Consider the following 17,131-nt stretch of genomic DNA (forward strand, 5'->3'; position numbering starts at 1 on the left):
GTGTCACTTCATTTGTCTGTACTCTTAAGTGTCTCTCTCTCCTACTTGTGCCCCTTGTTGGCAACTCTTTCCCCTGTAGTCTTTTCTCACTGCTCTTGTACTTCTCGGATGCAGAGGAGAATTGCAGCACAGCTTTGCTTTGCAGGAGCAGGTGTGGTTCCTGCATCTGTGCAGAGTAAGGAGGATTGTGGTAACAGTAGACAGTCCATTCTGCTTCAGTTGGAGTCAAAAAGGGTGCGTCTGCACTGCACCCATAGCTTGACCTAAGCTATGCAATTTGAGCTACATAAATTGCATAGCTTATTTCAACTTAATTTCAAAATAGCTTATTTCAAAATTTCAAAATAGAGCACTATTCTCTTACTCCTAGTGGAACGAGGTTTACAGGGATGTTGGAATAGCGAGCCCATTGTATTTTGAAATAACGGGCTTGCTCAAAAGACACAGACTAGCAATTTTGGGATGTTGGAAGTATCCCAATATAGTGCTGAAGTGTAGGCGTATCCTAAGAAGGGACTGGGAAAATGCTCACTCCACTGCCCCCTTTGAAATGTTAGACAGTTTGACTGCCCAGAGTTTTGGCTGGAACCATGAGTGAGACTGGATATTAAAATGCTAGGACCGGGCCTGTCAAATATATCAGGACAACAGTATTCCCTGTAAGCTGAGTGCTTGGGCGGCCACCCAGCAGGGATTCAGGTGCCGCCCAGCTGATTAGTAGAGCTCTCACAGCTGCTCATAGCGGACAGCATGTGTTTCTGTTGGTGGTGCACATCTGCACATTGCTTGGTGCACATTTATTCCACCCAAGGATGGAAAATCTTAGCGGGCACCTTGGACACCACTGTTAATGCTGCAGCCCTTGCAAATAGTAAAGACCTTCAATGACTGCATGTGGTAAGGATCTCTGCTGTTATAGGTCCTGTCTTCTGGGTAAAGAGCAAAACAGTCTCTTCTAGTGTTCTACTGGGACATTTTCAGTACTGATTAGGACATGTCTACATGGGAAAAGTCTGTCATGTGAGGAAACATTTTACTAGCATGATACTAAATGTGGCTTAGCTCCTTTTGTAGACAGGGCTAAATAGTAATAGGAACATATTCACAGCCATGGTTAACCCTCGAGCTAATTTAACCATCTATAAACTTGTTCCGTAGAGTGAAGCTAACATGTTTTAAACACTTTTATCCTTGTCCTCAGCAAGGGGTATTATATTTAATCTCAAGTCAATAAAAAAGCACCAGCCAACATTTTCTAACTGCATGCCTTTTCCCAGTGTAAATATGTGGCCTTGGAAGGAGAAACATCACAACCACTGCTTGCTGTACCTCTATACAGCTGCTCTTTGTGGGTCTCCCATTCAACTTATAGCCTTTTCTAACCTAGATATGGCTGCAGTTAACCAGAAGAGAGTTCCTTGTATTGAAACAGGATGTCTTCTTTATCCACAGACCTTGATAAACTAGACAATGAAAAGAGGGAGCTGATTCAGAATGACATTGCTGCTCTTCATCACTTTTATTCAAAGCACATAGAGTACCCTGACAACGCTGTCCTTGTAGTCCTCTTTGCACAAGTAAGTTGGCTAGAATAAAATCAGTTTAGAAAGGTGCTATTGTGAGAATCTCCTCTTCAGGAAAGGAGCAAGGGACTGAGCAATGGGAACTGAATTCAATGTGTCAACAGTAGAGAAGATAGTGGTAAAGTGATGATGTTCTCTCCCAGGCTCAAGTTTCTAAATGTGATCAGGTAGTGCATTTGTCACTGCTTTGAACTGATAGTAGGAGAGCAGAATTTCATTTTGGGTAACATTTTGTTTTCTCTCTTATCTGAATTTCATATATATCCAGACTGCATGTATTTTACTAGAAAACAGTAATAGTAATGCTCTGAGTGACATTTTTCTTTAATGCATGTGCCCTTCTTTCCCCCTTTAAAAAAAAAAAGAAAATATGTGTGTGCGCATCTTACTCCAGAATTGCCAAGTATCACTCTAACTTTGTGTGGATTCCTTGTTTAAGCCTCCAACAAAGAGTACCACCTGTTATGGTAGGTTTTTGAGATGTAGACAACTGCCTTCTGCTGGACCGAGACTGCCCACTCATTTTATATAGACCAGTGCCTACCAGTAAGAGCTATTACCCAAATTAGGGAGCTAAGTGTGGTACCGTGGAGTTCTTTATTTATCTTCTGTGCCATCCATTTCCCATTATTCACTTTTTTGCTTTCGATTGGTTTATTTTCTATTTTTTTAAGCTTTTTCGGTTTGTCAAGCAATATGGAAAAATGCATCCATAACTTTGCTTCAGTTTAAGGAATCTGAACTGACGAAATTCTAATTGTGATTAATAATTTTGTTAGAAAGCAGCCAGAGCCTCCAAACATTTGTTTTGTACTAAAACAATAGCTTCTCCCACTTTCCTCTGTCCTTGGGCAATCTTATCAGCTCCCACTGCTCCATCTACCTTCTGCATGCTGCTGATGCTTCATTTCTCACTCTTAGGTACTGCAGACCTCTCTTCCCCAGCATCCTTGGTGGCCCCATTGTTCTCTTCTGTCCATACAAAACCCAGCTGAGATCAGCGTCCTAGCCTGTCACTGTGTCCATGTTATGCTCTATATGTGCCTCCACTGACACCTTTTCCCTGTCACATCAAGCTCAAGGTTTTGGCCTCTCCGTCTAGAGTCTGCATAACTCTGCCCCCACCTTTCTTACCTGCTGATGTTCTCTTACCCTTTATTCCACTGATGCTAGCCTCAAGTGTTGGTGGTTTTGAAAACTTCGCTTTACACATGGAGCATTGTCCCTGAATTAACTCTAAACCCATAACCTCTTTTTCTTCAAATTCTTCCATTTCTGCTATGAAGCTTACAATAAAGAACTACCTACTGATGACTAAGTTGAGGGTAGTTGGAGGTAACTGTATATTTATTTAAAAATAAAATCTTGTCTATGAATTTGAACCATTAAATTGTGTGTTGAAAGCCAGCCTGTGTAACCCTGTGTTTTATTGCTGTTAACCACATCATTCTCCTCTCCTATTGTTCTACACTCACCAGTTTTGTGTCTTGTTTTTAAATTTGGTTGTCAGCTTTTGGGACAGGATGTTTGTACAGCACTTGACAGGGCCTTGGGACACTACCACAATACTATTAATCATTATTAGAAAGTTATTTTACTGTGCTGTAGATGGCAGTGAGGACTCTTTGTTTAGAATTGTGAGTTCATAAGCCTCTGTTTGCAGGATGGGTCAGGTAGGGTTTCACACTGGTCCTGTAGTTTGACTAGTGGTGCAAGAGGTATGTTCCCAATATTTCTATCTGGTCTTTAAATAGTTTGCTCAAAGGGAAAAGACAAGTGATTCTTTTAGAGGGCTTCATGTTCAGTTGGCAATCCTACTATTCTGTACTTGATCAGCCACACCCGGGCATCTTGTCTTTCTTGGCACTTGTGAGACCACAGTTGTGTGTGTTCCATTCTGAAATTCCCATGGAAAGGAAAGCCTATTGATACTGGCAAAGGGTGTGTGTGTAAACTTTCTGCTGGCATAAATGCAGCTGTCATTAAAATGGGGACTAAACTATTTGATTGGGGTTGAGATGGATTTTAGTGACTGTGAACCTATAACTTTAAATGTTGTTGTTGCTGCTGCTTAGTGCACACACATTGGTACTATTGGTACTGAGCCCCTCTGGGGTGCCAAATCCAAGAGTTCTAATTTTAGACTAAGTGCTTGTTCACATGACTATTTTTAAGTTGATGTAAGTTACATCACCCAAGGCATAAGAGAGCCACCCCCAAACCACATAAATTAAAGCAGCATTCACATTGTGCTCAGTCAGCCAGAGAGGCACTTCCACCGATACAGCTTCTGCCTTTCACAGTGATGGAGTAATTATTCCGACTGGAAAGTGCTCTTCTATCGGCATAGAGAATCATTGGCAGAGGTGTTCCTGTGGTACAGCTGAATCCATATAGTGTAGACTATCCCTAAGCTCCCCTCAAGGAAAAACATGAGTAGGGATGTCAGGACATGGTTTTAAGGCCTGCTTGGCGCCTTTCTTTCACGTGTTTTGACAACTATCTGGCCTTGTCCTGTGCCAATGTATTTTAATTAAACCTTTCGGCTTCTGCCCTACTCACCATGTCACCGCCCACATTTATTCTCACTGTTAGCTTCTATTTCATTTTTTTACTGTTTGTTCTGCCATTTCAATTTGAGCCTTGACTAGGTTGCAGTCCCACTGTGCCAGGCCCCATGTATTCAAGGTACTGCATGGACCATTCACCACCTATCAGGATTGGCCCTTTTCCCTCTTCTGTCACTCTAAACTTTGTGTTATGCTTTACCACATCCTCCCTGCTTGGAATAGTCTTTCTCTGTACAGGCAACCTCTCTCTCCTTCTTCCAAACTCTTCTCGGGCCTCATGTGCTATCATGGGCTATTCAAAGGCTGACTTCTTCTGAGTTTTAGTTTTATCCTACTCTGGTGCGTGAGTCTTAATCCTTTACATTTAGTCTGCCTAAAAGATTGTAAACCTCTCAAGATGAGGACTCTGACCAGTAGCTCTGTGTAAATACTAAGAATAAAACTGAACCAAATTACTGCCATTTACTGCTTAATATGATAGCCAGAGGAATACAGTATGTAAACCTGGAATATTAAACCAGAAGATTGATTATCAGAGATCTGAGCTAACCACTCCCTCTTTTCCTTAGGTTAATTGTAATGGCTTCACAATTGAAGATGAAGAACTGTCTCACTTGGGATCAGCAATATTTCCTGAGTAGGTTGGATTTTATTTTTTAAACAATAAAAATAATCGCTAATACATATTGCAGATGTGACACTCTAATTGAACTAACTCACGGTTATGGTTCTGTCTCCAATAAAATACTCCCACGATACTGGAATTACAGCCTAGTGGCTTCCAAAAACTGTTTTGTATGTGTAGACAGATCTGTACAATGCTGTGCATTGGAGCTATGCAGACTTTTTCTAATGAAGTTTCACAGGAATTTGTTAGAAATCCAAAAGTTAGGCCATGTTTGCCAAGGAGTTCAACAAAATCCACCTGCCTTTTGATAAGGGTAAAGTTTCAAGTGACTGCGAACCAGTTTGTTTTCAGACCACTTTAGTTTCAGCAGAATTACTCTTCCCATTTGTTCTGAAGCTGTGAAATTCAGGGTGTGGAAAACCTCCAGACTGATGTGAACCAGGGATTTACTAACCAATGGGCTCAGGATATGCATCTTCTAATGATCAAAATAAATGGAAAATAAATACATAGCATCTTTTCTTTTTATTTTATTTTAGTTCACTTGCTATTCTCTGACAGTGATTAGTCTCTGTTCAGTACTGTTTCCCTAGTTTTGTTCCTTTTTAAGTAGCAGCTCTTCTCCTTCATATATTCCTCCAACCTCCTCCTCAGATGTTTTAACAGTCTTGTGTGTTATGTTGCCATGACAGTGGAAGAATTATGTACAAACTCTGTCAACTCTAGAAACAAATCACAGATGTTATTGAAGTACTGTTCATGGAAAAAGAGAAATGGGACTTTCTGGTGCTGAAAGAGGAAGAAAGGTACCCCCTTCGAGGGAGTTGGTATGCCAGTCCCACTCTTACTGCTGACCGTATAGCTAAGGAAACAAGCCTGTTTTGAAGGCATTGCTTAATTAAATTTCTTAAAGACACGGAGCACCCACTGCTTCTATCGCTAGACTGTTGGTTGGCTGTATTACAGTAACGCTTAGGTCAGTAGTGCCCTGCATGGATCAGGGATGTGTACCCTTAACTGGTAAGCATCTCCTTAAATAGTTATGTTTACTAGGTAATGATAGTACTGATTAAATGGTGCCTGGGAGCAGCCCCCAGCCCACGGCCTCCTCTGCAAGATCCCACTTAATCCATTAACCCCATGGTCACCAACCGGTCGATCGCGAGCTACTGGTCGATCTCGGGGCCTCGACCACTCGCTCGTGAGGCGTCCTGTCCGCCCTGCTCCCATTTCCCTCCCATCCCTGCTCTGCTCTGCCGGCTGGGTGTATTGCGGGAGGGAGCATCGGCTCCCTGCACCGGACTGGAGGGGTGAGTCAGCCCCAAGGGAGGCACGCAGGACGTTTCCTGGCCTGCGGGAGGGGTGGGGGGTTGGCCCTGGGGCTTCCCAGCACGGGAGAGGGCGGGTTGGCCTTTTGGGCAGGCGCGCGAGGCTTTCCTGCGCGGGTGGAGGGGTTGGCCCCGGGGCAGGCACGCGCGCGCGGGGCTTCCCTGCACGCGGGGGTCGGCCCTGGGGCAGGCACGCGCACGGGGCTGCCTTGCGCGGGTGGGGGGGGGTCGGTCCCCTCAGCAGGCGCGTGCGCGAGGCTTTCCTGTGCAGGTGGGGGGAGGTCGGCCCCCTGGGCAGGCTCACGCGCGCGGGGTTTCCCTGTGCGGGTGGGGAGGTCGGCCCCCTGGGCAGGCGTGCACGCATGGGGCTTCCCTGCATGGGGAGAGGGTCGGCCCCGGGGCAGGCATGCGCTGGTTTCCCGGGGGGGGGGGGGAATGCTGGGAGGAGGGAGATGCAGGGGACTCTCTGCCTCCGCTGGCACCCCACTCCCCAGCCACAGAACGCTGTCCCCACTCCTGTCCCCACTCCCCTGTCCTCAACTACAGAATGCTGTCCTCATTCCTGTCCCCACTCCCCGAATTCTGTCCCCACTGGCATCCTGTCCCCAGCTGCAGAAACCTGTCCCCACTGGCACTCTGTCCCCTGCTGCAGAACCCTGTCCTCTGCCCTTCCAGCACGCTGTCCCCTCTCTCCTGCCCCCTGCCGCAGTACTCTGTCCCCACAAAATGTATAATTATAAATGCTTCATTTTAGATTTAAATAGCATGAATAAAAAACAGACCATTTATTTCATAACTATAAACACATGATTTTAATTGTATATATTGCATAATTTAAAAATAAACTGTTTATCAGAGTGTGTAAGTAAGGGCTGGGGATAGCAAGTGAGGGACAGGAGGAGAATAAAGAGGGCGGGGCTTCAAGGAAGGGGCGGGGCGGTAGATCTTCGCCTGTTCTGAGATTTAAAAAGTGATCTTGGGTGTAAAAAGGTTGGAGACCACTGCATTAACCTGTTAAATTTAACAGATTAACCAGGAGTTTACCTCATCAGAGGTAGCAAGGTTTAGGGGGAGCTGGCTTAAAAGCCTGTTCCCTCCTCCTCCAGCACCATTTCTGGAAGGGGGCGGAGGCAGGAGAACCAGGGAGCTAGCGGGGACCAGGCGCGAGCTGGGAATCGGCCTAGTCCCTGATGCATCTCTGCTTTTTAAATGTATTAAAAGCCAATGGGCTCTAATCCATTTTAAAGGCTAAAGCCAGCAGGAGGGACCCAGCGTGAGCCGGGGCAGCTGATTCCCAGCTCACACAGGGTTCCCCTGCTGTGTACTGACAGGCTCTTACTCCATTTAAAAGGCAGCGCCACAGAGGGTTAGCTCATGGGCAGGAGCTAACCCTGCTGCTGCTCACCACTTATTGACTAGTCGATGGAAAATCCATCAACTAGTCGATTAGTTGATTAAACTACATTTAACATCCCTAGGCCGGGTTAGGGTTGGCACAGGTGCACGGCCAGGAGAAGCTCCTGGTGCATGGAACTGACTCCTGGGAGTGATGGCACTACGTTCCTCTGCTTTGGTTGCAGCATCTCCTGGAGCAAAGCCCTACAGGTCATCAGACTCTGATGTCTACCCCTGAAAGCGGATACCCATGGATAGACATTTGTACGGCTCTAGAGATCAAAGTCCTGTTTATATTGTACATATACAAAGTCAGAGACAGTCCTTCCTCCAAAGAGTTACACTGTGTAAAAAGACTTAGCCAAGCAGTGTAGTGACTTAGCCAAGGCCACAGAGGCGATCTCTGGCAGGGCAAGGAATAGAACCCAGAGCTTCTGCGTGTCAGTCCAGTGCCTCAGTCATAAGTCCAGCCTTTCTGTTGGAGGGTGCTCGGCAACTTTGACGTAAGCCTTTTGATCCTAATCAATCAATTGCACCTTTGGGCAGAAGGAGAAATTTAGCTCAAAAGTACAAACTCTTATTTTGATGGGGTGGGGATAAAGAAGGTGAGCGAGCTAGTGGGTTTAGTAGAACAAACTTGCCCTGTGCCCTTCTCTCTGTGCCCAGGGAAGGACTGTCCCTTATTTTGTTTATTCTCCAGCATGTAGGCTTTTTTTTTTTTTTGCACATTATTAGTGCACAACTGAGAAAAACCCATCTTTTTTTGACTTTCAATTTGGGACCTGCTTTTGTTCTCATTGAAGTTGAGAGGAGGTTTACTATTGCTCTCAGACACTGGTGGAAACAAGGGACTATGGTATGCTAAGTTTCTGTTTCGTGTTGCTTTAAAGCAGCAGTTCCCAACCGCTGGCTGTTGGGCTGCAGTGACTGTGCTGTGGCTGTGGTGGCGGCAGGAGGAGGTGGAGCAAGAGGGGCCTTCCTCCCTCCTCCCCCCTTAATAATGGCAGAAGGCCAGGGCTCCGTGATCTGTGCACAGTGGTGGCACCCATGCTGAGGTGGCAGCAGGAGGAGGTGGAGATGCCTCCCTCCCTCCTCCCCCCTCGGTAATGGCAGCCCGGCTGGGGCTCTGTGCTTCACCCCCTCTATCCATGGTAGCGCAAGATGTGCTTGGGGAGAGAGAAGGCGCAAAGGAGGAGGAAGCGTGTGCACCGCCAACGGCCCCTCCCCCATCCGCGTGACAGTAACAACTAAGATCCCTAGGGGAGCAGCCTTGGCATGGGCTAGCGGGATTAAGGGTTAAAGGGTCAAAGGGCATAAGGCTGGGGGGGCAAAGGGTGTTAGGCACTGGGGAGCAAGGGGCTGGATTGAGGGTAGGCAGTCAGGTAGCATTTTATTTGTATATTCTTTATTTGCATAATGAATATGAAAATAAAATGTTGCCAGTCCGCCAAAAGTTTGTAAATGGGTTTGCTGGTCCCTGGCATAAAAAAGGTTGGAAACCACTGTTTTTAAAGTATAGTAATAGTGAGTGCCTTTAAGGGATGCCAAGGCACTTCTCAAGCTGAGCCTGGTTCTGGTTCCACAGAGACTTGCCACTGACTTTACAAGGCCTGCTCCTAGGATACATACTTCTGTAATAGTCATTTCTGAACATAGCTATCAAGTAGCCTTTATCACACTTCACAACTAGGGATGGAAGGAAAGACAGTTTGTCTGATCCCACACTAGTCATTAACAAGACAGTCCTTTATAACAGTACTGTAGCTTTTCTTAAAGTTACTATGTTTTTAGCTGAAACGCATGTTGTCGAGCAGGGTGACTTAAGCATTTTTTAGGCTGAAGTGATGCTTTTTGCTTCTGGAAACAAAAACTGCTTTTGTGCTTTTACAGTGTTGCACTGATGAACCATAGTTGTTGTCCAAATGTGATTGTAACCTACAAAGGGACCTTAGCTGAAGTCAGAGCTGTTCAAGAGATTGAACCGGGAGACGAGGTAAATGCATATCATGTGAGTGTAAATGCAGTCGTGTGTGCCGCATGCATGTGAGCAAGTGGGGTGAACTTAGCTTTTTCAAATTTGGCTCCATTTACAATGGAAGCTAGTGCCTCATATCTTTCTTTCAGTCAAATCTGAAAATCTCTTTAAAAAAGTCATTGGCGGGTCAGGAGAGCCTGTGTCTCTTTGGTGGTTAGAGCTGGGGAATAGGAGACAAAGCATTCTGTGTCTGCCACCAATTTTAACACAGGAACCTGACCCCTCTGTGCCTTAATTTTTCCATCTGTATAATGAATATAATTAGCTGCTACATGAAACTTGATTTCTTGAGGCTGCTTGAGGCTTGATTTATTGAGGTTTAGCTGATGCTTTGAGATCCCCATATGAAAGGGGTCATGTGAATGAAAACTATTTATTATTGCTGTAATCATTTCCATTATAGTAATATTGTAGAGAAGATGTGGAAATAACCAGAATACAGCGAGGTAAAACGGAACTGGTCGCTTCTCTGCTATCCTACTTCTGTCTGGACAGCGGTCATGTAACACGGAGCTCATCCACACCAGACTGGAATGACGTTATTTTGACCTCTATGTCCCAGGGAGGGCAAGTCTGTCAATGAAGAGTTAATTGCATTTCCCCTGACTAGAACAAGGCTTTTCAGGTTGTGCCAGGCCCATTTGGGTCAGTCTGTGATCCTTGACAATGTATGTTAATCAGCAAAGACCACCTTTTATCTGTTAAATTTGTCTTGGGCAGGGTCGGGGAGGTGCTCAGCCGTAACCCTAAATGATAACAATGGTGCATTTGCTAAATTATCATGGAGTTTGTGTAGGATTTCACTGTTGCACACTTGTGAGAACATATGAATGATCAAGGCTAATCATGTAAAAAGTTTGAGGTTAGTTTTGGTAGCAATTGCCTACCTATTTATTTTATTTATTTGCTTGGGTTTTAGTTTTAAGTATAATGAACAGGGCTTGACAAATGGCGGCGAAATCCACTCGCCAGCCCCGCACTGAGCATGCGCAAGACCCACATTGCGCATGCGCGTGCCGCCGGTGAACGGGGCGACCGGCTGAAATCTACTTACCACGGGTGAATAGATTCAATGATTTGTCGAGCTCTGATAATGAACATAGTGTAACTGAAGTTACTAAGGGTGTGTCTACACTGCACTCATAACTTGAAATAAGCTGCACAATTTGAACTACACAAATTGCGTAGCTTATTTAGAGTCAATTTCAAAATAGCTTATTTTATAATTTGGCGCTGTCTACACAGTGCCAAATTTTGAAATAACCCGCTATTCTGAAAAATCCCTTACTCCTCGTGGAAAGAAGTTTACAGGGATGTTGGAATAGCGAGCCCGTTATATTTGGAAATAATGAGCATGCTGTTAAGACGCGGGATAGCTATTTTGGGTATCTCTGCCATCCCAAAATAGCTCCACAGTGTAGATGTAGCCAAAGAAAGCTATTTGGGGTCAGATTGTGAAAGCTCCTTATTGGCAATGGATAAAGAGTTTCTTTCCTCAGTAATGGGACAACCCAAGTGTACGATTCCTTCTCATTCTGAATAGGGGAGTTGGACACAGTAACATCATTGCACATTGCAAACAAGTTTAATTAATGCATCTGAGATAATTATAAGCTGGCTATTTAGTGTGGCATCCTGCACATAGAATCTTTTATAATGGATTTGTGAGATTAAAATGATAAATATACCACAACTCTTGAAATCTCACTTGCTAGTGCACTGAGACTTTTAAAGCTGGACTGTTATGCACAAAAAGACATTGGTAACTCTTTGGTAGAAAATTCCAGAAACTGGAATCTTCTATCCCATACGGATCTCTTTTAACGTATACAAAAATGTGCAGTGTGCAGACAAAGCATGTTGAAATGAAACCCTTGTGTACTCTATGTAGTCCTATGGCCTGTGTCTCCATCTTCTGGTTCATCATAGCCACTGCATCAGAAAATTCTTAGTTTCCTCTTACATCTCCTACATTTTGTGTTTTATGCCTGGAGAAATAAATTGAGTGCCAGTGTAGAATAAAAACAAGTAATAAGTACAGAGTGAAATTGATTGCTGTCCTTTATCTGCTCTTTACTAGCAAAGACTATATGGCTACGTCTACACTGGCCCCTTTTTCGAAAGGGGCATGCTAATTTTAAACTTCGGAATAGGGAAATCCGCGGGGGATTTAAATATCCCCCGCGGGATTTAAATAAAGATGTCCGCCGCTTTTTTCCGGCTTGGGAAAAAGCCGGAAAAAAGCGTCTAGACTGGCCCGATCCTCCAGAATAAAGCCCTATTCCGGAGGATCTCTTATTCCTACTTAATAAGAGATCCTCCGGAATAGGGCTTTATTCCGGAGGATCGGGCCAGTCTAGACGCTTTTTTCCGGCTTTTCCCCAAGCCGGAAAAAAGCGGCGGACATCTTTATTTAAATCCCGCGGGGGATATTTAAATCCCCCGCGGATTTCCCTATTCCGAAGTTTAAAATTAGCATGCCCCTTTCGAAAAAGGGGCCAGTGTAGACGTAGCTTATCAGATTAGCACAACATTTTAAGACTTTGTTAAATTTTCTTATTTATAGCTTATTTTCTTGCTCATCAGTGATAAAGTGGTCAATTGTATTGTGTGTTTAGGATGTTTCTTGGGAGGATACCCTTTCAGAACGCAAAATAGTTTAGTTAGTTGCCAGGAGTTCCACTGTGCAGAGTTCCGAGGGAGAGGGAAATTAAAACTAACAAATGATAAATGCCTATAAAATTATATACAATAATTTTTCTGTAAAATATCACTGCTTTAAACTCTGATTTTTTTTAAAAATATGCTTCCAGAACTGAAGCACTGGCTCCCTTTTGGAAAATAGAAATCTCTTCGGTGAATTAAAGTGGCTGTCCTGAACTTTGGATAGCTGCTAGTGATTCTGGGTGCCCAATTGAGGACTCTGAAAAGGGACCTAATTGTCAGAGACTGGGTGCTCAAGTTTCTCAAGTTGGGCACCTCACGTCAATTAGGCCCTAGATTCTAGCCTAGTAGGAGCCTGAGTTGTCACATTTACAGCCATGAGATTTTTAGGTGTAGAAAAGCTCTCTTTCACAGTCCAGAATCTTGCCTGTGCTGAGCCTCAGTCAGGGAGTAAATTCTGCCCTTAAGGAGGAAAAATTTCTTTGGCAGCTGGAATTAATATGGTATTGAGTGATTGAACCTACTGAAAGGTTTTGAATTAATCTCAGGGACTAAAGGTTAGTGGACAGGAGATGTGGTTGTAAGGACTTGCTATGTTATACAGATATATGGTGATCTGATTATACTGGATATTTTGAAATATATGGATTGTATGTAACATGGTGTTTATAATAAATCGTGGGTGCATTTATTTTTGATTGACTTTGGAATATGTTCCTCTAGGTTTTTACCAGTTATATCGATCTGTTGTATCCTACAGAAGATAGAAATGATCGGTTAAGAGACTGCTATTTTTTTACCTGTGACTGCAGGGAATGCATTACCAAAGAAAAGGTAATATAACCGTGGTGTAGAAGTATATTTCTAATCATAGAACCATAGAGCTGGAAGACACCTTAGAAGGCCATCAAGTCCAGCCCCCTGCTCTAGGCAGGACCAATCCCAATTAAATCAACCCAGCCAGCAATTTGTTAAGCTGAAACTTAAACACCTCCAGGGATAGAGACTCCACTACTTCCCTAGGTAACCCATTCCAGTGCTTTACCACCCTCCTAGTGAAATAGTTTTTACTAATATCCAACCTGAACCTTTCCCACTGCAACTTGAGACCATTGCTTCTTGTTCTGCCATCTGTCACTACAGTGAACAGCCTTTCTCCAGCCTAATCATTTTGGTTGCCCTCCGCTGGACTCTCTCCAATGCATCCACATCCTTCCTGTAATTGGGGACCCAGAACTGGACACAGTACTCCAGATGTGGCCTCACCAGAGCCGAGTAAAGAGGAATAATCACCTCTCTGGATCTACTGGAAATGCTCCTCTTAATGCAACCTAATATGCCATTAGCCTTCTTGGCTAAAGGGCACACTGTTAACTCATGCCCAGCTTTTCATCCACTGTAACCCCCAGGTCCCTTTCTACAGAACTGCTACTTAGCCAGTTGGTCCTCAGCCTGTGATAATGCTTGGGATTCTCCCATCCCAAGTGCAGGACTCTACACTTGTCCTTGTTGAGCCTCATCAGATTTCTTGTGATCCAATCTTCCAGTTTGTCTATGACTCTATCCCTGCCCTCCAGCGTATCCACCTCTCCCCCTAGCTTAGTGTCATCTGCAAACTTGCTGAGGGTGCAATCCATCCCCTCATCCAGGTCATTAACAAAGATGTTGAACATAACAGGTTCCAGAACTGAACTTGGGGCACTCTGCTAGAAACCGACCGCCACCCTGACGTCGAGCCATTGATCACTACCCACTGGGCCCGACCTTCCAGCCAGCTTTCTATCCATCTTACATTTATCTAATCCACATTCCCTTAACTTACTGGCAAGAATATTGTGGGAGACCGTATCAAAAGCCTTGATAAAGTCATAGTATATCACATCTACTGACTTCCCCATATCCACAGAGCCAGTTACCTCATCATAGGAGCTAATCAGATTGGTCAGGCACGACTTGTCCTTCATGAATCCATGCTGATTATTCTTGATCACCTTCCCCTCTTCCAAGTGCTTTAAAATGCAATCCTTAGTGATCCCCTCCATGATTTTTCCAGGGACTGAGGTAAGACTGACCGGCCTATTGTTCCTTCTTCCCTTTCTTAAAGATGGGCACTACATTGCCTTTTTCCAATCACCCGGGATCTCTCCCGATCTCCACGACTTTTCAAAGATAATGGCCAAAGGCTCCTCAATGACATTTTCCAACTCCCTCAGTACCCTCTGATGTGTTAAGTCCAGACCCATGGATTTATGTACTTTTAACTTTTCTAAATAGTTCCTAACCTGTTCTTTCCCCACCAAGGACTGTCCACCTTCATCCCATATTGCATCACTTAGTGCATTAGTCTGGGTACTTGTACGTGAAGACAGAGGCAAAGAAAGCAATAAGTACTTCAGCTTTCCCCACATCATCTGTCACTAGGTTACCGCCCTCATCCAGTAGGGGCCCCCTCACCTTCTCTGATCACCTTCTTCTTACTAACATGCCTGTAGAAACTTTTCTTGTTATCCTTCACATCCCTTGCGAGTCACAATTCCAATTGCGCTTTCGCCTTCCCGATAACTCCCCGGCATTCTTGAGCTATACATTTATACCTCTCCCTAGTCATCTGTTCAAGTTTCCACTTTTTGTAAGCTCTCTTTTTGTGCTTAAGTTCACCAAGGATTTCCCCTGTAAGCCAATCCGGTCTCCTATCATATTTGCTTCTCTTGCTACGCATCGGGATAGTTTCTTCCTGTGCCTTCAGTAAGCCTTTTTTAAAATACTGCCAGCTCTCCTGGGCTCCTTTCCCCTTCATGTTAGCATCCTAGGGGATTCTGCCCATCAGGAATCTGAGGGAGTTGAAGTCTGCTTTGCTGAAGTTCAAGGTGTGTATTTTACTACTCTCTTCTCTTCCTTTGGTCAGGATCCTGAAATCTACCATCTCATGATCACTGCTTCTCAAGTTGTCACCCACCTCTACTTCCCCTATTAGATCTTCCCTGTTTGTGACAGCAGGTCAAGCTGTGCACCGCCTCTGGTCGTATCCTGCAGCATACTTAACCCCATACCTTGTGCTGTTCTCTGTCTGGTTAATCAGATTTGGAATGTGGGGACTGCTTTCAGTCTATGAAGCCTTCTCATATCCTTTCTCTCCATTGTAACCATGAAGTACCTGGTAGGTACTTGTGTAAAAGTGAAACGAAAACTATTAGCTCCTGGTTGAATGTATATGAGATTCTGCACAGAAATCAGTTTTTTTCTGACTTTCTTTCCTTCCTCCCTGGATATTGTGAAATGTTCTTGGTTCTTCCTGGCTTTCTGAAGATATCCTAGGGTACAACATTACAAGTATCAGAAGTCCCACTGCAGTTCATGGTACCAGTGATGTACTGAATGATTGATTAATTCTGGTCTTTCTTATGTGAACCAAGAAGCATGAGGAGGATTTCACAGAGGGGATATAGGGCTTGATCATGAACCCATTGGTGTCAATCCTTGCTTGCCACTGACTTCAAAGAGTGCAGTTAAAAGAGTTAGTTAAAACCTAATTCTGTGCTGAATGGTTCCCACAACCTTGTAATTGGGGATTTTCTACAAACCAATCTCCGCTTAACTGAGTTCCTGTAATTGTGCTGAAGCTCAGCTTTAATGTGACAATGCATTTGTGGCACTAACTATGAGCTAGGCTAACTTCTGTATCATTTCCATGACCTTGTGTGTTACCCTTGTTATATGTAGTTTGAGGGAAAAGGCACTGTGATGGTAGCTGTAGGAACAAGGCTTCAAGAAAAGCTCTTTATTAAAAAGAAATTTGATCTTTGTCTTGTTAAGGTGAAAGAAATTGATTTGTAACATACTGTAGGTTAGAGTTAACTATATAAATTAGGCAAAGACCTATATATAGATGGCTTTATTTTAGTAGAATATATGCTGTACTGGGTGTCACAGTTACCCATCTGACTGCCCCTCTGACCCCTCTTGATCTCTTTTGAATGAATCCCCTTTCAGGTCTCTCCCCTATAGCTATCAGCTTGCTGAGGGTGAAATTACAGAATTCTCCTGCTTAATCAGATTCTGGGCTGCAAACCCCTGTGATCAGCCACGGATACTCAGCAGGCCTGAGTTCTGCTCAGCACCTGCAGCTCTAGTCCCTCTGAAGCAAAGACAGTGGTAACCAGTGACCAGCATTTCCTTTAAGCAGTACATTTAATAGAACAAAAGCATTAAAAACTAGTGCTGAAAACAATAAAACAGACAATATGCCTGTCTAGTTTACCAGGTATTGAATTATTTTGTACACAGAGATCCTGTATGGCCAAGACTGTCTCCTCCCATACAAACCTGCCTGGGGATTGAGGTCGACTGGGGAGTCTCTGCTCCGTGTTCCTCCACTCATGGAGATAAGGCTGACATCTACACGGAACGGGGCCTTCTCAGCATTAGCCACCAGGCTATGGAATTCTCTGCCCCTGGGACATCCACCTAGAGTCAATGTTGGTGCTGTTTTGGCGCCAGGCCAAGGCCACCCTTTTTACCCATGCTTTTATTGGTGTTTAGGTAGGGGTGTGGGTGTGGGTATCCTTCCTCTTGAGGTATTTTAGCAGATTTTATGTCCTTCCCCCCTCCCTTTGGGGTACTATATTTATTTTATATATATTTATTTATCGTGTTTTTATTAAAATTTTGTAAGCCCCCTCAAATATTTTAAATAAAGAGGTGGGATAAAACAAATTTAAATTTTAAATTATAAATAAAAAGCACTAATAAGAAGATTCTTGTAGAGCCCTTGTGAAATGGGGTCTACAAATCCTACACAAAACAAAGGCAGGCAGGCAGACGGCAAAACCAGTCCCACCCTAGCTCAGCTGTGCAAAATCTCAATTAGGCAGGGAGAAGGCCCCAGCTGCTGTCACTAATGAGGGTGAGCCCAAGTATAAAAAGGGAGG

General features: G+C 44.2%; 1 protein-coding gene across 3 annotated transcripts in view; it reads left to right on the top strand.

Moving 5' to 3' along the window:
* Positions 1-17,131, top strand: part of SMYD2 (SET and MYND domain containing 2) — a 52,164-nt gene that overhangs the window by 24,598 nt on the left and 10,435 nt on the right. The window contains exons 5-8 of one of the 3 annotated variants that reach the window (XM_075925191.1): positions 1,453-1,577; positions 4,723-4,790; positions 9,395-9,512; positions 12,927-13,037. In XM_075925191.1, coding sequence (XP_075781306.1) covers positions 1,453-1,577; positions 4,723-4,790; positions 9,395-9,512; positions 12,927-13,037 — 422 coding nt within the window. The remainder of the gene's footprint in view (positions 1-1,452; positions 1,578-4,722; positions 4,791-9,394; positions 9,513-12,926; positions 13,038-17,131) is intronic. The other 2 variants (XM_014580147.3, XM_075925192.1) reach the window with 2 other exon arrangements.

This window comes from Pelodiscus sinensis, chromosome 3 (genome assembly GCF_049634645.1).
Source record: "Pelodiscus sinensis isolate JC-2024 chromosome 3, ASM4963464v1, whole genome shotgun sequence".
Lineage (NCBI taxonomy): Eukaryota > Metazoa > Chordata > Testudines > Trionychidae > Pelodiscus > Pelodiscus sinensis.